Source organism: Prorops nasuta, unplaced genomic scaffold (assembly GCF_024137725.1).
Source record: "Prorops nasuta isolate Cenicafe-Biocafe unplaced genomic scaffold, Cenicafe_Pnas_1.2 PNAS00038, whole genome shotgun sequence".
NCBI lineage: Eukaryota > Metazoa > Arthropoda > Insecta > Hymenoptera > Bethylidae > Prorops > Prorops nasuta.
The window spans coordinates 284,157-306,560 of NW_027116835.1; the positions used below are offsets into that span (position 1 = coordinate 284,157).

A 22,404-nucleotide genomic window follows, 5' to 3' on the forward strand; every position below is an offset into this window, starting at 1 on the left:
GCTTTGAGATTTTCAATCGAATTTCCTTAACACAATACACACTGTTCTTCCCTGTCTATACTCCCACTGGCGTCGAATAATCAATTTCAATCAGGGTATACAGTCTGCATTTACAACCATGATTTATATCACGATTCAGTATTTCGTATTCCATAAGATTACAAGTCTGTATAGGAAAACATGGCTTATTTATACCTACTTAATTGGTTCGTTCGCGTTCTTGCCTCATTATATATAGATTCTTCAATCTTCCTTCAAGTCTTTTAGTTGAGAAGCAAAATTATTTTTTAACTCCGAAGATTGAGGGAATGATGTATAGGTATTTCGCCAGTCTATGGGTTATCGTTTACCGCATATCATCTGCGAATATTATACAGGGTGAGGCACTTAAGCCGCCCCAGAATATGGATGCAGAAAGGCGCGTATCTCTTCACCTATAAAAGATATTCAATTTTTGCATAGAACCTTTCTGAAAGCAAATAACAAGAGGCTTCGAAAATGTCCTATGGAAAAATTGAATATCTGTTATAGTTAATGAGATACACCTCTTTCGGCATTCGTATTCTGGGGCGGCTTAAGTGCCTCACCCTGTATATAGGCTTGGAGCTACACGCGTGCGATTTATTCTCTTCTTCTTTTCTTTTTTTATGAAAAATTCTGCATTGAAAAGTGCGATTTTCCGATGAGATGCCACAAATGTTTTGCCTCTATATAGACGAATAAATAAAGCTTGCTTTTGTTTCTTAATCGCAGTTTGATGAAAATGTCAAAGTGGCGATACTATACGAAAAAATGAAGAATCTTAATTAACGGAATGATAATTGTAACAGAGAGACCGGTATATATCCGCATTACTATATGGGAATCGATAAATCGTGTTGCTTGCGTCATTCCATTATATATTGGTATATACGTGAAGGATCGACAGAAATTGTCGTTTATCGCGGCTCTAATTAATTGGAAAAAGAAAAGTTTTAATTCCATTAAGACATATTTTATAAATGGTCTCTGCGCATTCATCTGATATGTATATATATAAGAATATGCAATACATCTTTTCATATAGTTAATATATACAGAATGCTCTTCAAGGTTAGAGCGTTAGAAAAATTGCTTAACCGATTGATGAAAGTTGCGCGGCTATATCCGCGTTACAGTGAAACTCATCAGTTCCAAGCTGGTGATTTTTTGAAAGAAGTCATGCAGAGATGGAAATTTCAAGAAGGTGAGTGGCGGCGCATTGAAATGCAAACATTTGTCTCTGCAGGATGGTGAATGCCTCGTTTCGTTTTTCAACTGGCGTGCTTTACTCAATGCGTGCATCTCACCGGCGCGAAAGTCTAGGCTGATTAAAATACTACCGATTGTTCGATAACGCTACACGCGTATGGGTGATTAACGAGCCGTGCAGATAGATTCGCTAATTTACATGAATGGACACAGTTAACCAAGCAAACTGGACAATTTGACGTATAAACTGATAAGAGTCATGGCTATTCAATTAGCAATCGAGCTATTCACCAAAAGACTTTCTACTTCAATTGAAATTTTCTCTTATCACAACAATAATCAGAATATATAGGTATATATTTATTAAGAAAGAGAGCAGAATTTAATCGACATTACAAATTGCTTTTCAGGCCTAATGATGGAGTCGGAGAAAAATATCTTTGAGATGATGAATAAAAAAGCTGCCATGTCCAAGTATTGGATGCCATTAGTTTGGGCGACCAACATCATCAATCGAGCAAGAAAGGAATCTTTGATCACTAGTGATCAAGTGGTACAAACTCTTCTTGTCGAGCTTAGTGACATCAGGAAGAGGCTTGGCGCACTCATTGGTTACGACACAGTTTGCGTTCCCCTCGTTTATACTCAGGTAAGCAATTTTTTCATTCATTATCAATTTATACCTTAAATGCCGATATATATATATATATATATACTAATGTTGAATTCTCCATCCCTCCAATGGCTTAAAAGAATTACTAATGTTTGCCTTAAAAAATACTGATAGCTATTACCGTTCGCATGTCGAATAACTATATGATTTTGCAGGTAGTCGCGCGTATATAACGTACGATAGTTTTAACTATTGTTGAATCTTGAGCGTTTAAAGCGAACATACATATCTTCATCGAGTTCTGCCACTTATTATCATCCTCGAATGGCGCCATGCGCCATCTTACCCGTTGTATAATCGTTCGCAAAGTGCCTTCGATATATGCTACGTACATTACAGCTTATTCCTATATACGAAAAATGTGCCCGACTCCTGTATATACGAGAATTATATTCTGTCATTTTTCTGCTTATCGATTGGCTCAAAAAATGTATGACTAAGTGTAATAACAGCGCTGAGGCCTATGTATCGTGTACATACACATTAATCTAAAATCCTATTAATCCTTTAAATGCGTCATGCTAACAAACAGTGCAGTATACGGTTGCAGTTGGCTGCGAAAGATTCTCGGAAAAAGTGTTTTGTGTTTGTAATTAGCCAATGTATGTGCATTGTGTAATGCTAATTTCTCATCAACCAGCCTCCCTAATTGTCGTGTACCTACGTCAGTATTTTTCCCGCAGAAAAAATCTATCCGTCACTTGGATAATGCGCGAAACCACTGTTAAGCCATAAATATAGTCTTAATTTTGCTCCTGCCCTCGTATACCTTCATTAGTTCATAAATTAGCTCCTAAAACCTGAAAGCTTCAATTAATCGTACGTAAATTGAATGCTTGGATCATTATATGTGACTTTAAGCGAGAGAATAATTGTTTTTCATAGGGCGAACTTCCCAGTTTCGTATACCTATATACGCTAATCGCAAAAATCATACGTTTAATCGACGGTTTCTTTAATCGTATATGGTGCAGTCTTTATAAATTACAAAGTTTAAGGTCAATGTGCATGATTAATGCTCTTATATTCGGAGAAATCTCTCGTCTCATCAATTCTATCCTATAGCCGTGCATATTTTTTAACGTACAAATGTATAGTAAATGTAACATTTTATGCTTACTGGAAAATTGTTTGTTACTTGGAGTGTGAGGATGTAGCGATGATTATCAAGTATCGATACGAGACACGAACGTGCATGCTGCATGGTCAAGGCTGACAGGAGTCAGAGGGTAATTTAGCTGGGATATACGTCATGCTTGCAGAAACGACTTTGCAGCGCACGTATGGGCGATGGAACGTTTGTAAACTCTGTCGTTTAATTACAAGTTCAAAGGTGGTACAGTAGGCTATATTTTTCTGTCCTTTTTGTGCAGTGAATAGTTCCTGACGACCTTGAAAGAGAGAAAGGGTCGATTTACCAAATGCCCTTGACGTTCATTCATTCAACTCTCGATCCTCATGCATTTTTCCTAATCAAATTTCACTCTCAACTATGCCCTTACTATTCGAACATTTAATGTTGCAATAATATCGCCACTTGCTGACCAATCTATTAGAGGGAAAGAGATGATTTACATATAGTTTTTGCCGATCGAATCACCAGACAAATTTTCACCACACACACACACACACAACTAATTTGTTTTATAGTATATATACATATATTGTTTGGTTTCAGGTTGTCACTCTCTCATTATACGCTTACTTCTTTTCTGCATTACTTGGACGACAATTTGTAGCAGCCAGTGATGGTAAGAATGGAAAATATGAGGATCCTGACATGTACTTTCCGTTCTTTACTGCATTGCAGGTAAGTCGAAAAACTCAAATATCCATATTTGCCCGGTTACATATAGGCGTCCATGATTCACATTTTTATTCACTGCATCATTATTGACACGTACTCGTCTTTCGCAGTTCTGCTTTTACGTTGGATGGCTAAAAGTTGCCGAAGTACTGATCAACCCTTTTGGAGAGGACGATGATGATATCGAATTAAATTGGTTGATAGATCGCCATATCAAGGTATGTTTTTGAGGACGTGCGCGTTGTCGTGCAGCGAGATGGAGATATAAGGCATAATTATATATCTATTGTAGGCAGGATACATGATAGTGGACGAGATGCACGAGGAGCATCCTGAACTTTTAAAGGATCAATATTGGGACGACGTGGTGCCGAAAGATCTGCCGTATACGGTTGCCAGTGAGCAGTATCGACGCGAAGAACCTAAAGGCTCTGCCGAACACTACAAAGTTAAAGAGAGCGATGCCTTATACGCAAATGTTATGGTAGGCACTCAAATCCACAGCCATAGTCAGCACAGGAAGATTCATCAGGATGATATGTACGCCGATTATGTAAGTTTACGAAATATAAATGTTGCGCGCGTAATATATCTCGTAGGGAACGATCTAATTCTGGCGCAATGGTGCATTTATTTAACTCGCAGGAAAGTGTCGATACGCCTCTGGTAGAGCGAAGGAAAAATTGGCTCCAGAGGCAAATCACTAGAATGGGCTCGGTTCGAAGCTCCTCGACTACTTACAGTAGCAACGGAGGATTTTTCTCACGAAATAGGCACAACAGTGTGTACAGCAGTCCGGAAACCGGTGGCCTTCCACAAACCAATAATCCTAATTTTAAAACATCCCTTTACGATCGTCTAGTAGGACGTAAAAGTATTCGGAGTCAACGCATGGGCCGTCAAGGTAAATAAATATAACTTATTTTCTTCGCAATACTCTGATGCAATATTATTTGAACATTTCGTACAAGTCTTACGTATACGTATTTCAATCTGTCTACGCTGATAAGATCTTGCACAATAGGTATATTCTCGCACGCGGATGAAGAATATTTGTCATAATATTATTTCTCCTATCAACATTTGTCCAACATCCATATTTGCTCGACTTTTCTCAATATTAATGATTGCCTCTGCCTCGTTGAAAAATGCATAATAAATTATTCTTAATCGAACGATAAGCATCGCGTCCCTCGTAATCATTTATTCATCTTAAAGACAAGAAGAAGAAAAAGGTATCCGATAAGCACATTGTGCAGCAGCTTGTCTTTGTCACCAAAACTGTAAATATTCCATTGAAAATAGTGTCAACGGATATACATATGCTTTTTCATATTTTTGTATTTCTTCTCACGTTTTTCTCCTCTCAGGAGGAAGAAACTTTAATGTAACTAATTTGTACGTTATTCGACACTCGGAGGAGATTCTGCTAAAATCAAGCTGCTGATCGATACCCGCAACGCATCGACGTGTGTTACGTATGAGCGCTCTACGACCTTCAATGACCTCGTAGATTTCCGCAATTGTGCCTGTTGCATTCCGCGATGAAAACACTCTCCGACGACCTTGTACTTCTTTCTCCATTCCTATATACCTATAGCCATATATACATACATACGTTTTACAAATAACGGGTACACATGAATGCAGTGTGTCAGATCTAATAGAGCTGTGACGCAGTTTGATTGTGCGTGACACGCTAGATGAAATGAAATATTGATCGATTAATAAGTTTGAATCTATGCGATAGATGGTAATACTATAGTTTGATTAACTGTTGTTGACAGGTACAATGACGAAATTAAACTCTATCCCAGTTTCATTGAAGAACAGACCAAGAATTCCAACGCCAGATGTGACAAAAGAGATGATGGATCGGGAGCAAAAGTTGGCTCTTGCAAATGCAGCCAACATTGGAGCTGGCGTGGTCGGTGTAATACCGGCGAATGGACATTATCCAACGGATCTACCGGTGGTCCAAGTAGTTCTTTCGCCAATTCAAGAAACGGAAGGATCGCCAGCGTGTGGAAAGTCTGGTGCCGCAGCATTGGCACAGGCTGTCTTATCGCCGACGCTGACAGGAGCGGGTCTGGTAGCTCCGGTTACCTTGACACCGGTCACCATGAGCCAGTTAACGCAATTGGGCTTCGTTACAACGACATCAGCCTCTTCACCGAGACACAGTGGGAACGGCTCGGGTGTCCAGGCAACTTTAACCGAGGTAAACAGCAGCGAGGAAGAAGGCTCCGGTGGTAGCCACAGCAGTAGGAGTGGAAGCATCGCTGGACAGGAGGAGAGATCGACGCCTTTGATAGGCCAAGAGAGAAACTCGAGCAGTCCTGCCTGTAGCCATAATAGCTCTCCGACTTTTGACAGCTATACCGATCGTTCTCCGATTCTCATGAATCCGGAGAAGCTCAGTTACATCGTAACACCAGCTACGGGCTTGGATAGCGGTACCATGATGCTGGATTCGCGCGGTAGAAGATCAGCATCCCTCTCTGGCCCGCCGAGCCTTCAACCAAGGGAGGACAGGAGTATGTCCCTTCCTCATTCGCCTGGCTCGCAGCCTAGAGAAACCAGAGCAGCGTCCATGCCCACTAGGCACGTCAGTGTCGATAGGCTTGCTCTACCAGCTAAAAACTTGGAGGTCAGACCTAGAACAAATAGTATTAGCCACGAAGTCTCCACGGATCTCTCGCAAGACAATCCGAGAAAGGTCAGCAGTGCATCCTGCACCAATACTTCTATTTCCAGCGGTGTTGGAACTCTTTCTCCAACCACTTCTCCAACCAATAATACTGCTAGTAAAAGAGGAGAAGTTTACGTCTGATGATTATTAGCAATGTATATAGTCCATAGGATGACAAATCGATCAGTGAATTAGAAATTGTGTGAGAAGAATCATTTCTTCGCCCGTCAAAATGTCACAAGATCGATGAGCGTAATTGAGAGAGCTTTTTTCTTTTCTTTTTTCAAAGAAATGAAGATTACGTGATCGTTGATACACCGCGCGTCACACATACACACACATATCGAGATCCTTTTAGATCTACACTTATCTTTTATTCCTGGTACGTTCCATGCGTCCAGCCGATATCGACCATGAAAGCTTCTTTAACCGTTTCGTCAGTCTGCTGTAAATAAGGCCGTTATGTTCTCTCACACACATTTAGATTTATTTCTATCTATACCTATATAGGGATCGCAAAACTTTGCGCAACGTTTAGCAAATAAACCTGCGACCGCTCAAAAGCATCAACGATGTAGAAAGGAACGTGCTTCCAGGAGCTGTACAATCAAATTAGTTGTGACCAATGGCATAATTATTGCCAATAGGCTAAAACATTGTCACGGTTATTTTATTATTACTACCTTGCTAGTAGCAAAAGTGCAACAGTAAGATTATTCTCTTTCCAATTGCTGCTCGCGTAATAATTGATTTCAAAGGAGCGCTTGATGAGTATTTGACGAAAAATAAATCATTCGTTTATTATCAAAATTTCGCAAATGTTGAAGCTTTGAGAAAGTTAAACGAATTGATTAGAATTAATTATGCCAATGACCAGGGGAATATATTCATTTTTGATATCGGGACTCGAATCATTTTTTATTATCTTGTTCGTGTACGGTGTCATGATATTATTTTGTGATACGAATATTTATAAGCACACATACGGATAAAATATTTTTAACTGTCAGAGTAGAGAAGTTATTGTAAGGTATCGAGATCACCTGCTGTTTTTTATAGCTACCCTTATCGGTTGAGATGAGGGGAAACAAGAAGAAATACTATTATCTTATCATCTTTCGCACTGAGCATCTCTCCCCTACCCTTGTTTGCCATATTTATTCAGTTTAATTCAAGCAGATACAATATAAGCTCGTTTCTTATAAGATACGTCAAGTGCGCAATATGCACCGGAAGTGACGAGCAAATCCGGGCGCAAACTATAAAGCCACATTTGCCATAAAACGACATAAGTTTTAAGATGTTACGATTTTCTTAAGTACGAGTGGAGTCGAATGATAATCGCTGGCAAAATGTGAACAATTCATGAAAGCATTTTTCATTCAACTGAACAAAATTTGTATCTTGGTTTCTGGTGCTTTTAACTCATGTACATCTGTAAAACAGGAAACGCGAACAGATGTTTATTTATTTAAGACGATAAAACAACTACGTTACGTGTAAGGCCGGTAGTGATATCATGGTAAAATGACAAAAAAAAATGTAATCTACTAAATAACGAAAATGTGTATATAATTATAGTTAAGTCAAGCATGCAAGTATTATTCGATAGTGTCCGAAGAGAGAGGGAGAGAGAGAGAGAAAGAGAGAGAGAAATAAATGCTCATTTCTAAAAATAATGCTTTACGTTCGTGATATTCAATCATTGATGTAAGCGTATATCCATTATATATAGTGATAGGGCTCCATCAGAGTATGAAACTCCAATTATAACCGTTGTTCATTCTTTCATTCTTGTGCACAATACAGAAACGCGTTTTCGTTTATTTATTTATTACTTATTATTAGCAGTTTAATTTGAAATGAAATTTATTTTTGACTATGGTTGAGAAATGCTCAAAAGCCAAATCACTAATACTGGTAATAATATATATTAAAAGCGTTTAACATTAAGAAGGTACGAAATCGTATTTATTATTAGTAGAAGGCAAAAAAATGCGATGATACGTTTAAACAATATTCTACTTATCGCATGCTACATGTGTAGATTGCGCAAGTGAAATGCTATTATATTTAATAGATATTTGTAATAATTCAAGGATGCTACATATCTCAAATGATTCAAACGAGTTCTCTACCATGTAGATAATCTACTCACAGTATTGTACATAGTTTAATTAATGTTAGTAATTTGCATTTTTGTGGTTTATCTTTCTAAAAAATGTTCGTGGGAAACAAAGGGAAAGCGTTTGTTTCTCTCCTTGAGACAATGTTGGTGCCCTCTTGCACCTGCGCGCTGCAAAAAAATTCTCTTTTTCTAAATGTATTTGACAAGTTTCATATTATACCTTATTATACTACATATTATAATAAATATTAATAAATATCGATATCCACGTTATTTTTTTATTTGCTAACCTTTTGAAAATGGTGATTGAAAAAAAAAATAGATGCGCGCAATACTCTGATATACATTTCTGGCTTAAAGTTTTGATTCTGCATTACCTACAAGCGGTAAAGAACGAAGAGCAGGGAAACTAGGTAGATATCTAATAGGTGGCATACGCAGTAGGTATTTCTCTCGATTACGTTTCACCGCGGCGACCTCTGTATATAAACAATAGCTCTTTGTGGTAAAATATTGACGGAAAGTAGGATATGTAGGAGGCATGTAGTAGACGAGTTGCTTTAAACAATGAGATTTTATAAATATACGCATATAAAAAGGAGTATAAGGACCTCGATGAATAAACGGCTATAATAGCTATAATCTTAGCAGCAGCTTCATTAATTTTATTCTCGATTGCCTGATATGCCTTATGGCTAAATAATTTTAAAAATATCACCTTATTGCAGTATCGCAAAAACTAATTTCTCCCCACGTTAAAGAGATAATAAAAGGTAAACGATATGGCGCCGTCTGGAAGAACCAGGATTTGCTGGTTGAATGCACCTGCACTGCACACCGCTCTAGCTGGATTAAGTTAAAATTATATTTGCCGCTTTAATCGTAAGGAGTATACTACGCCCATCTCAGTCATCTTCGACGTCGTAGAATTATTTCTGGCTAGAGTTTTTTTCACCAAACCCCATTGTATATATATATATACACATATAATTGGTACAGAGAGATGCGCGCACTAATGCACAGTCAATCTACGATATCAGTACCAAGTTTCTTTCTACCGAAGGGTTGTTGCCTCGTGCCAGCGCTCCATCTGTATATATGTACACATCCTAAGCGCGTATTTCCAAATAAATATAAGGGTATCGGAATCCCTAGCTTAAATAGCGAGCTTTCGAATATGTATGAACTGGTAAATATTTATTAGATGCACCCGCTCTGTCTCACCGCGGTGATCTCTATCGTTTATCCGGCGAGGGACTCATAAGTGACTTGGTAATATGATACCAATTTGAGCAACAAGAACTTTCTCAGAGCCGTGGCGGAACTGGAGGCTCGCCGAGCCAAACGGATTAATTTCTTTTTACGTTCCAGTCACGTTCTAATCGGCAAATCCCTACAGCACCTCTTATTTTAGGGCACATGGTATTTTATCCACTTGCAGATACCTGTCAACCTCTTCCATAATAATCTTTTCTTTCTTTTTTTTCGACAGTCTACGCGAGCGCGCACGAATATATATTATTACTTGCTGTATTTTGTCGAAGAAGCAAGCCTATATCTTTTACCGCGCGTCTATACTTTAAGGACCATCACTCGCATGCAATTATATCTTTTGGATTTTTCACTCTGTTGGCGCGCGATTGTCAAATCTGAATTCGTGAAATACGAATTTCTCACGATTACCTATGTGTATACACACATATATGTCTGCAGTATTTAGGAGAGAATGACAAAGTATCAATAATATGTATACCTATATAGGTATGATGGTGTGCGAAGGGTATTCGGTCTGGAGGAATCATAAAATGAGAGTTGAAGAATTTGATTGATACTCGGAGGCTTGATTGTCACGACGAAGACCAAGAGATTATGATAAATCTTATAAGCGCAGGCCACTGCACGGATTATCGAGGTGGACGTTGCTGCTCGCATGATGGGTGGTAGACGTACGGTCCCTTATCAGGAATAGCATGCGTTTGCACTCAACTACGTAGCCAGAAGTCTCAGCCTCCTCCTTTATGGATCCAGCATTTCCCTATAAGAAATTCGTATATCTACTAGCCTCTTCGTTTCTCCTTGGTTGCACGATAATCTAGGGGGCTGTACGATCGATCATGCGGATGTACCTACATCGAATCTCGTTACTCTTGGGGAAAATTCCGAGCAGACGTCGCAAACACCGGAGCTATGCAAAGATTACAGCGATCTCTCGCAGGCTTGCCTAGAATCCGGTTCGATCTCTTCGCGGCCGGCCACCGTTGTTAAGACTGCGCTGCTGCTAGCTGCTGCTTGCACTCGTGTACCCCGCGACATTGTACGGCCTTTTAATGAAGATTAGCCATTCCGATAATGTTAATGACGACTCGACTAACAGCAACGCTCTTATATGCACGTCTCCTCTACGAGCAAAACGATCCCTCGACCTTGCCAGTGCAGCTCGACGCAACTGTTATTTCAGCGAAAGCAATTCGATCATTCTTCGGCTCATCGAACAACTTCCACTGTGTATATAGTTATAGACGACGCCCGATCGATTATTACGAGAAATTGTCTTTTTACAATTACCTCTCTCGTTTTAATCGAATTTTCCAGAAAACATTGGAGTACGAATACTCGAGTCCAATGGAAACAATGAGAAAAGACGGAAAGATTTTTTATGGAAGGGGACAGAGGTTGACGTTTAGCAATAAACAGGCCTGAAAGTTGAAGGAAATTTCGAAAGAATTTCTAGAAACATCATTAAATTGGATAAAAAATTGGGTGTATAATAAAGAAGATATTAAAGTACGGAAGTAATGACTTTTACTCGGAAAGAGTGCCAGTGAGCTGTGAAGACGAAAGAAGGAAAGCGGACACGCGGGAGAGAGAAGGATGAAGGGCTGGTGTGAAGTGGCCGGGGGGGGGGGGGGAGGGGTGTCTGCAGAGAGAGAAAGAGAGAGAGAGAGAGAGAGAGAGAAGCGAGTTAAAAGATAGGTATAGCCATTGGAAAAGGAAAAGGAAAAGTAAAAGCAAAAACTATGGTTTAGGCTGAGGTTGAGGGGTTTGAGGGAAGGACTGAGGCTCGAGTTAAAGGTAAATGTAAAGAAGAGGAGGAAGAAGAAGAGGCGAAGAAGCAAGCCGTGGGATTTCAAAGCGGTGGTCTGTACGGCATGGCACGTTTGTGTCGCCACATTCTTCGCGCGTGGGATGGACGGGCCCTACAGTCGTTGGTCTCGCGAGTTAACGATTTCCAGCAACAGTGGTAGAAAGCCGAAGACACCGGTCCGCGCCGTACAGTTTGCCTGCAGGTAAAATCTCAAGTCCGAGGATTTCTCGGATGTCGCGCGCGACTGCTGACCGGCGACCGACGATTGCGCGTCCAACTCGTCGAGGTCGACGTGCAGTCGGTCGCTGGCCGGACCCTTCGAATCAACAGCCGCAATGGTCCTATACGCTCGTAAAACTGCAGCTAGAAATCGAAACCGTATATATATATATATATATATATATATATATATATATATATCACGTAGGTCGACGTATGACCTCCTTCTCCTCTGAAAAATCCATCTGCAGTTCAGACGGATAGCAAAAGTATGCACACCTCCGTCATCCCACTTCACCCTACACTCGTCAGCCTTTACCGTTAGATTCATGGTGCAAACTCGATTAGAAACCAACTGGATAACCGTGCATAATCGCTCCACTGAAATATATGTATATATATAGTATAGCTCCGTTCCGCTATTAATGGCCAAATAAAAAATCTATCCACCGGAAATATCCTTTACAACGCGTCGATACAATTCTTGATAACTCGATCCCAGCGATGCCACGGATAGTACTACTAAAAATCATTGAATTATTCTTTGGATTTTTCTCAAAGTATCATCATACAACGTGATAGAATATATTGTGAAATTGTAGACACGTAGGTTGAACTTTGGTAATCGCATTTGTAACGCTATGGTAAATAACTTATGATCCCTTCGATTGGATTTTTAAGCCACTTTTGCCATTGTAGATTATAAAAGTCAAGGACCGTGCCCATGCAGGCTATTCTCCGTTGGTGTTATATAGTAGTGCATGTACGTATAAACGCTGCTGCATGGATGACAAAACTGCTTGCACGTAAAACTTTTAGCGTAATAGTACGTCCTCTCTACGAGATTGGGCGTGGAAAATATGCTGAATATCGTGAAAGAAAGCGATCGAACAAAAGTCAACCGTGGCTTTGAATAAATATCCCCGTGAGACTCGATACGTAACATCAGAGTAAATAAGCGACTGTTGCCTGCTTGATTGCTTGCGAAATTATTCAAACTGAAATTCCCAGTGATTGCGTTAAATTAAAGATCAGCTATGTGAATTCAATTGGGAGCTTGCTCCTTTTTCCGGTATTCCAATAAGAAATATATTACACGGTAGGAAGCAATGTTATAAGAATAATATTATACGGACAGAATATAGACGAAGGTTCATGACCAAATCTGCATACAAAAACATTTTAGAGTGATATACGGGAGAAGAGAGTTTCTTCCATATCGAAAATTGGAGGCATCTTAGTAGATTGTTATTATATAATTGAACAAATTCGATGATACAAACGTTTTATTCTTACGTCATTTGCAAGATAAATTCGTATACCAATATGCTGACAATACCAACGATAGTGATTATATAATAAAGGAGAACATTTCTTATAAAGCACATGCGCTGCAGTAGGCGGTAGATATATAGAAACTATAGTAATAAGCACGTGGAGGAGATAAGATCGAAATGAAGGAGACGCGAATGAGTGGCAGAGCTCTGCTATAGTGGATGATCGTGTTGAATGGAGGGATTGTTAAGTTATTTAGCGGAAAAATTAAGCGATCGAGGTGTCGAATGAGATTTGGAGCGGAAGTGAGCGGCGCGGCGGAGGGAGGACGGAGGGAAAGGGAAGGGTCGAGAGTTGGGATATAGCGCGAAATATGTGTGGAGGGTATCTGTTGTTCCAACGGCGCGCGGGCGAAGGGCTCTATCGGGCCGGCCACACGGGCCACGCGGTTGCCATGCTCATGGGCAGAATGGCGCGGTGGGCGTGGGAATGCTAGAAACTGCGCGGTGCGCCCACTTTGGTCCGCTCTCGTCTCGTCTCGTCTCGTCTCGACTGTCTCTGCAATGGCTGCGAAGCCGATCTGGAAAATCAACGCTCGATCACCCGCGGCACGATCGACGCCCACGCTCTGCGCCCGCGCCGACTCGGCGCCGCGCCAATCGAACGCGCCAAACATTTTCCGCCTCGCGGCCCAATTGCGCGCAATCATCCACACGATCTCTCACGTATCTCCCCGATCCCCCCGTCACGCTCTAACCTACATCCATCCGCGCGCACATCTCTCTCTCTTAATTCTTACAATGCATGGGACGATCGATACAGCCCTAATTCCATACATATATATATGCAATCTTCTCACCAGTCCATCTACTCTATACAGCGGATCGATTATTCGCCAATCGAGTATTTCCATGCACTAAGATATTGTCCATTCCTCTCCCCCTATCGTGCAAACCATCACTCACCGCATATTATATTTAAGCTTTCAAAAGTTTATTTTAAACCTATATATCTATATAGGAGACCGTGCACCCACACACACACACACACACACACGCCATGAAGCTACACGATGAATAAAAAGCTGCGAATACTTTCAACGCACAAAAAGTATATATTTCTCGAGTTTTATAGCAGGTATGATCTCGTCTACTCCCATTTTTATCCATTTTTTGTCTCAACTATGGAAAATAATGGACTTTCCCTAAAGTCTTTGACATTGGATATTATATCGTAGAGGCAGTCTTTGAAAGTATATAGAGAAGTAGGAGGTCTTATTTATTGTGGTTTTTCAAGAGTATAAGAGCGCAGCGCTGGCAGATGGCCAGTCAGCTATTTTCAGGAGAAGCAATCAGAGAAGCAAAAATTGGCAATCGCGCGAGGCAGGTGGGATGGGCTGCCAGAATAAGTTGACCTCGCAACCGAGAACAATAAACGCGGTTGTGCGTTTGGCACGCGTTATGGTGTGCCATAAAGCGCTCCGAGGCCCACCTGAAATGTGACATGTATTGCATCGTTCCGACTCCTTAAGAGAGAAAGATGATGAATTGCCAAAGAGGTCCGAAAACTCTTTTGGAAGAATTATGTGGTTCTACGTAGAAATTTACGATCGTTCGTATATATATACATATAGTATATATGCGCGCGCGAGGACCTAAAAAAATCATACTTGGCCTTTTCGCAATGTAGAGAGTCGTGCGTTGATTTTTCGAAAATTCCCCGCGGCGAGAATGTAATTTTATAGAAAATAGCAATGTTCTCTTATATATTGTTCTTTCGTTTGCTTTTGTTGGCCGCAAATCCCTTTTGATAAATCGTAGAATGATGAACGGCGTTGCGCGAAGACACTCGTGGTTACGTGCGCGCGAAGAAGCAAGCTGCCCGGCGACGTTCGTTCGACTCGTTCGAGGGGTAAACATTTGCAAGGTGGGGGGAGGGGGTCGCTTCAAGTACGAGAAAGTACAGGCCGAAGATTTCCGTTCAAGGCTGGACGTGTTCGCTTGATTCACGACGTTCCGGAAGCAAAGTGATTGCGATACGAAAAACGTTGACACTAGACACATTCGGAATCTGCGGGGTGGCGTTGCAGAGAGAGTAAAGCCTTATAAATCACAGTGGTAACAAAGCGATTGCACGCGCGCTAGTATTTGAAGATTGCGACCGGCTCGTGCGCAACCCTTTGCTAAGATGGTCGGTGAAGCAACGCAGCGTAACGTATACGTATATACTGCTGCAGTTTCGCGTATCTCGTACGCCCAGCAAGTGCCTAAAAATTCTAACCTCGGTGAGATTAATAGATCATAGAATTTTTCCTCGAGGCTCCAATGGGCACATTCGGCTTTACTTCTCTCTCTCTCTCTCTCTCTCTCTCTCCCACTCTAGCCATTTTTTACGCATCCCTATATGTATAATAGAAGCTTCTTCCTCTTATATCCTGCTTAATACGACGCACGTCCTCGCACATTCTCCAGTCACGTTTCATCCACGCTTCATATAGCTACGTATGTACCTCCGGTGTACCTCGGCTGCCTGCCTGCCATGCGTCGTGACAAAATTGGTCAACGTGATGTTATCTTGACGTAGCCAATTTGTGCTTCCACCTATTCGTTCCCATGATCCAAGCCTCTCCGAACAACGACGAAAAAAGCCACTTTGTGCACATTTTGCAAAGTACACTCTAATAGCCCTATACATGTAGATGGAAGAACAAAGCGTGGAATATTTTTTTAAGCGGGACACACGCAACCAAGTCAGCTGCAGAAAACGAAAAGAGGAAAGTTGGCAAAATGAAAGACAATGCACAAGATAAAATCCAAAAGTGGACTACAATGCGATACAGAACGAGGCTGAAATCTCTTTCAGTCGGAGCTTATTTCCTCCGACAAAGTCTCCGTATAAGAAATTCAGAGAGCATAATATAAATCACGAAATATAGTAGAATTTATAAGATATAGTAAGGAAAAACGTGCGTTGTCTCTCACCCTTTCAAAAGCCACATTCTTCCGGCATGACCCAAGGCTGGTGCACGCATTATACTCCAATGCAATAATTTTTCGCCTTTCCAGGCTACGTGTGTTTTCATCAAGGTTTCGACACCAGGAGGCAGTGTCATAAAGACATTGTGGTATCGCTGTCCGATAGCATCCGAGCGCACAAATCTCGCAAGAGCCAGGCAGTTTCGATATATATATATATATATATATATATAGAGAGAGAGAGAGAGAGAGAGAGATAGAGAGAGAGGATACAGAGCTCTCTTTGTGCTATATCGAATGAGTGGAGGCAACAGAGCGGCAGTAACAGCAGCACAGCAGCAGCGAAGGGCTAACAATGTTGCAGGTTCACTTCGATATCGCGCCTCCAATCATTCGCAGCTGGAAACAGCACGTGCAAGTGGCCAGTGGTAGCACGCAGCAGCAGCAGTGGAAGCTTGGCGTTGCAAAAGCATGAAAACTATGGCACGATTTAACGAGTGGTTCTTATCTATTGGAGCACTGGCAAAAGGTTTGCATAGGATGATGACATTTAACACGAGGAAGAGACACAAGTACGCGTGTAGGCATAAGTCACGATCACGTGCGTGAATTAAAAGAGCTATGGTGCGATGTTAGCCTGAAATGGGTGTACCTATATAGTATTGATGGGAAAGAAAAAAAAAAAGAGACGGAGAGGAAAGCGTATGGCTATATGTCGTGATTGGAGCACAGCGGGTAACATCTGTCAGCCGGCGATACTTGACAGCTCGATAAACACTGCAGGCTGATGGACCCGCCTTGCATTATGCAACCAAACAACGAACGCCCTCAACTTTTATTCCAAGCTTTTCAGTGACCAACGTATGGACCAATCGGTACTCCACCCATCTTGACCTCCTGCGGCCAACACATTATGCCCTCTTATTGCTCTTCTCTCTAACAATCTAACCAACAATTCACTTGCATCAGCCCCTTCATCGACAAATTCTTCCCCTTCTTCGATACAGCAACTACCTTCGATTCATCGAATCCTCCCCCTGCGATATTACTGCGCTTCGTAAATACTCCTTTAAACTCATTAACAAGAACATAGATTTCCACACGATCACTTTCAACCTCCTGATAGTTTTTCTATTTTCCAACGCTCTGCACCGCTTACTCTTCTATACATCTATAGCTTATTGCATCGATGATTTTATGGCCCATTTAAAATTTCATCAAACCATTTTAATTAAATGTAATAATAATTCAAGTAACACTTCCTAGAATGGAATTGTATATTTTTCTCTCTGGTTTCAAAGAGGAAAAACTATCTTTTGCCGAGTAGGGATAGTGTGCACTGATAAGATTAGAATTATGGGACAAAAGTTTTTCGAATAATGCGTAGGGAACAAAATATAAAGTTCTGCTCCCTTATTGAAATTTTTCTGATTAGTGATTGCAAAGAGCCTGGAATAATTTCTCTTTCAATTGGTCTGTTAACCTATATATATTAGGGTGGTCGTTAAAAACAAAAAAATTTGACGGATCCCCAAAAACCACTAGTATTTGATGAGGAACTATAGTGGTTGAAACCTGTGGCCTGAGAAATGATGGAAACACGTGCCTCATTGCGATCAAATATAATTTTCGAAGAATTTTACAGTTTTTCGCAGATAACTCATTAAATATTCGATTCTATGAAAAGATGCATATAACCTTTTCTCTGAAGAATTAAATTCTACATAATAAAGGTTCTATACATTTTTCTTCTAGAATGCATACTAATCGAGATATTGCTGAAAAATCGATCCTCTTTTTCGTTTATACACATTATATTGATATGTTTATATGAATAATTATTATTAGTTTACCGTAATTAACATATTTTATTAAATTAAGGGAAATAAAATGTGTAACTACAGCGAAATAAGAATAACTACTCATATGAGCATATGTCAATATAATGTGTATAAATGAAAAAGAGGATCGATTTTTCAGCAATATCTCGATTAATATGCATTCTAGAAGAAAAATGTATAGAATCTTTATTATGTAGAATTTAATTCTTCAGAGAAAAGGTTATATGCATCTTTTCATAGAATCGAATATTTAATGAGTTATCTGCGAAAAACTGTAAAATTCTTTGAAAATTATATTTGATCGCAATGAGGCACGTGTTTCCATCATTTGTCAGGCCACAGGTTTCAACCACTGTAGTTTCTCATCGAATACTAGTGTTTTTTAAGGATCCGCAAAAAAATTTTTTTTTAATGACCACCCTAATATATATAAAAGCTGGATTCTGTATAATATTATAGCGACTTTGAGCAAAAATAGTTGATGTTTTGTATAGAAAGAATGCGCGTGATGTAGCATGATAAACCGATTAGAGATTGACCATGGTATATATACATATGTATATAGAAACGTGTCAGTTTATGCATAAGTTGTTACATATATATATATATATATATATATTACGCGATTCCCTATCGCCCACTAGGAGATGCATAATCGGTTAAACGATAAGAATTGTATAAAAAGTTACGAATAGAGCTAGAAATGCATACTGCAGCATAAGAACCAGAAATTCGCACCCGATACAGTATACTCTTATACACTTTTACAGCTTGCTAAAACGGTTTCCTCGTTCGACCAGTTCGAGCTGATCATTAATGATTATATTATCAATGCCTTAAAATTTGATCACTTTCGATATATAGACTGTATTGAAATAATCGAGGATAAAACATTGCATTATAATTATTTAGATTGAAATAAAGTACGTATACTTGGCGAATATGTTAAATATTTCTTCACGAAAAAGTTTTATTATTGCGCGTTTGAATGAAATATATCTTTTTAGTAAGCTCTCAACAATAATATATATTATATATGTAAAGTCCTGATATATTACACTATTAAAATGAAATGTCCTTTACAAGTGGGGAAAAATGTTATTTTCTTCGAAAGTTTCAAATAAAATTAGAAGCACAATTTATCGTTTCGAACGAGCAAGACGCAGTACCGGAACAAGGTAATCGACAGCGTTTAAAGCGGAAGGTTTCATGATATTATATGCAATTTAGATAAGAGAAGGTATAGTAGGCTGTTTTTTATCCACACCTTTTTTGCCTTGGATGCTGTGTCTGTACAAAGAGGAAAGAGAAAGAAAGAGGAAAGAACGCGTATGAAAGTATTGGCGACTCTGGTCGTCTTGCTCCCCCAGTATCCTGTCTTCGTTCCTATCATGGAGTCTTACGAATTCGCTTACACGAAACTGCAACGAGCACCAAGACCGTATAAGTACTCGGAAACGAGAGACCTTTACCATCTATGGGGTGTCCCGTTGCGAAATCTACTTCTTTACGTTCTACTTGAGCGCCCAGTCTCTCACGCTGTAACACAGGGTATGTATATGTATATATATATATATATATATATATATATATATATGTTGTACTTTATTTAAATTTACTAATACAATATATATATATATATGTATATAACATACATACCCTCTTCTTCTTTGAAACATTGCATTTTCTCCCTTTAGGTCGCACCATATGTATTATTAAATGAAAAAACTTTATCACATGGTCAACTTTCGCGAAAGGACAACATAATAGTGATTTGGATTTATTCTAAAATTAATTCTTTTACATTAATTGAAAATTATCCCCTTGAATTATTTTAATTTTCTATATACTTACTTGCGTTTATATGCTTGTGAAGAATGGCGGCGGCTCGCGCTTGGGAGCCCTGTGTACATTATGCAATGACCTTGACCAAACGCGATCAAATCTTTGCACGAACACTCTGTATATCTTTCTCTTGCCCCCGCCACGCCGTTTCGGATTGAAGCTGCAACGATGCTCGGGGGTGGCTACAGGCTGCAATACTCTGCACCGGCAACACTGCACCGCTATGCCGGCCGGCCGACGCAGGCGTCACATATTACATTTATTAATCCAACCTTTACATTGAGACGCCAAATATCTACTCTCCCCAGCAGGTCCCAGCATCCTTCCTCGACTAATTCATTCAAATAGGTTGCAAATTGATATGCAACCTTTTGCTATCATTCTTAACCTGCCCTCTTACCTGGACATCTCAAACGACTAATTTTTATTATTAAAAGGAGATAGCAATTAACTAAAAAGAAAGTAGTGAAATGAATATTTTGGACAAACACTTTTAATGTCTCGCTATTCCATGCTTTTGCCATTTTTCCTCGCTCTCGCTCTCTCATTTTCGTTGATGTCGGGTGCAGGCTATTGCTATTATTACTCGATTCTCGTTGCGCAATGCTCAATTGTCGCTGAAACTACTCAAAGCTCAAGATTGCAATGATGCCGATAGTATAAAAGCGAATAATCGGTAAGCATGCAGATCCGCGGGCCGACGTTGAGAAGCTTTGCGTTATAGGAATGATTTCGGTGGGTGATGGACACTCTAGAGGTAAGAAACATCACTGATTGGCGGCTGTGTTGGATGACTCGAATGTCGAAATGTTGTTCTGCGTTGCCGATGTGGAAGAGCGCGGCTTTAGGTGATCCGCTCGGTGGGCCGATGAGTTCATTGCAACATTCTCTTCATGATAGACTGCTTTTTGGGGATGGACATTCTCAATGATCATATACGGATACGGATGGAGATGTCGAGACACGAGTCTTCCTCACCTAGCGTAAAGTCCAAACCAGCATTGACACCGATATCCTAAAGTATCGATACGTCTTGAATATCTCGGCTTGGTTGTATAATACATATTACAGACATTAACGATATTATGCAAATTTATTATAATAATGCAGGTTTAAACTACCCATTGATATAATAAAATTCCAAATTACGGGACATGTCGTGCAGGCCAGCTTCGAATCGAAATAAATGGTTATGGCGGGTGAAGACGCAGTAGTGTAACAGGTAACATAATCGATAGTCCAGCAGAGCGAGAACCGCGTAACCGTACGCGTATAATAAACAACAATGCAACAAACCTGATGATATCGTCGCACGTATCGTATATAGTACCTACCTTTATATGTAGTACGTATGTGCGAGTATCAACGATCAAGTTGAAAGCTGGACAAATATGGTGCAGAGAGATTAGCCGAGTCTTTTGTTTTTAGCGGAACGAAGAAGAATTTTGATGATTTTTTGTATAGAAACGAAGCTGAAAAATAATATGGGAAAATAAGGTGGGATGTACCGTTTCTCACGTGCGTTCCTGATGGTCTCACTCGAAAGCTTTTTAAAAATAATTGATCAATAAAACAAAAGCTAACTCGCATGACAATGTTTAATTTGTTCAGATAAATCAATTTGAAAATAATGTTAAGGTTATGGGGCGGTGAAACTTGCTGTATGAGATAAGGAAGTGCCTTTCATCGGTGCATGGCTGTGTGTGAAGGCGCGTATACGTATTTGCCGCGGAGAGACGCAAGCGTGTCTCCTGATGAAATAAATTTCGTTTATTCTTCTATAGCTTGTCAATTGCTTTAATAGGCATGCATGGCATATACCCTATACGTTAGTTTGGCACGCGATCCTCGGGAGGGTAATTCAATCGAAGCTTATGCGCGGAACGAGTGGATGTGGACGGTAGGGAGGGAGGGAAGGAAAAAGATCCTTCCCCTTCACCCTTGAGCGCCGTCGATCTTTTAGCAACGCGCGTGCGCGCAGCATACGAGGACCAACTTTTTGCGATTATCCGCGTATGTATACACCTATACCTATATATACATATATATATATATATATATATATATATATATCCAGAGCTGTGTGGCGTCGTAAACGACAGCTTTTGCGTACGCCCCACGCGGACAAAGCGAAGACCTGTTGGAGCGCAGACCTGCATTCATCTTTCCAATGCACGGCACCGTATTAGATTACGGATCTGCGCTTATAAATTGTACGCGACGAAATTAATGACCGATATTATCGTTTAGTCGTTTGCCTATGTAGTGGCTATTTGAAAAATTTTATGACGAATCGCGTGATACATGTACGCAAATAAGTATGCGCGATCAATCTGCTAGATGAAATCTGAGCTGGAGCTTTTAATATTATCGAATATCACCCTTTTTTCATTTTCCCTCAAGCTTATGACAGATATTAATGCAACGCTCAACGTTTTAATAATCGTAGCCTGCAGAAAAATCATTATGAAAAATTCAGCGCGCGCTCTTTCCGTTTCCATCCACCTTAACCATAAGCTTCTTTCATCGGTTAAATTACAGACTCGCGGCGTCGATCACGACTAAAAACCTTTTAACGCAGAATAACGAGCGATAATCGATTGATCAAAAGAAAGATTTTCCCCGAACTTGGAA

The 22,404-nt window shown here is 40.1% G+C and overlaps 1 protein-coding gene across 3 annotated transcripts in view; it reads left to right on the forward strand.

Annotated features, from left to right (window-relative positions):
• Positions 1–8,794, forward strand: part of Best2 (bestrophin 2) — a 41,642-nt gene extending 32,848 nt beyond the window's left edge. For all 3 annotated transcript variants that reach the window (XM_066744140.1, XM_066744142.1, XM_066744141.1), the window contains 6 exons: positions 1,641–1,879; positions 3,582–3,713; positions 3,821–3,928; positions 4,003–4,263; positions 4,356–4,614; positions 5,498–8,794. In XM_066744140.1, coding sequence (XP_066600237.1) covers positions 1,641–1,879; positions 3,582–3,713; positions 3,821–3,928; positions 4,003–4,263; positions 4,356–4,614; positions 5,498–6,543 — 2,045 coding nt within the window. In that variant the 3' untranslated portion in view covers positions 6,544–8,794. The remainder of the gene's footprint in view (positions 1–1,640; positions 1,880–3,581; positions 3,714–3,820; positions 3,929–4,002; positions 4,264–4,355; positions 4,615–5,497) is intronic.
• The last annotated feature ends 13,610 nt before the right edge of the window (positions 8,795–22,404 follow it).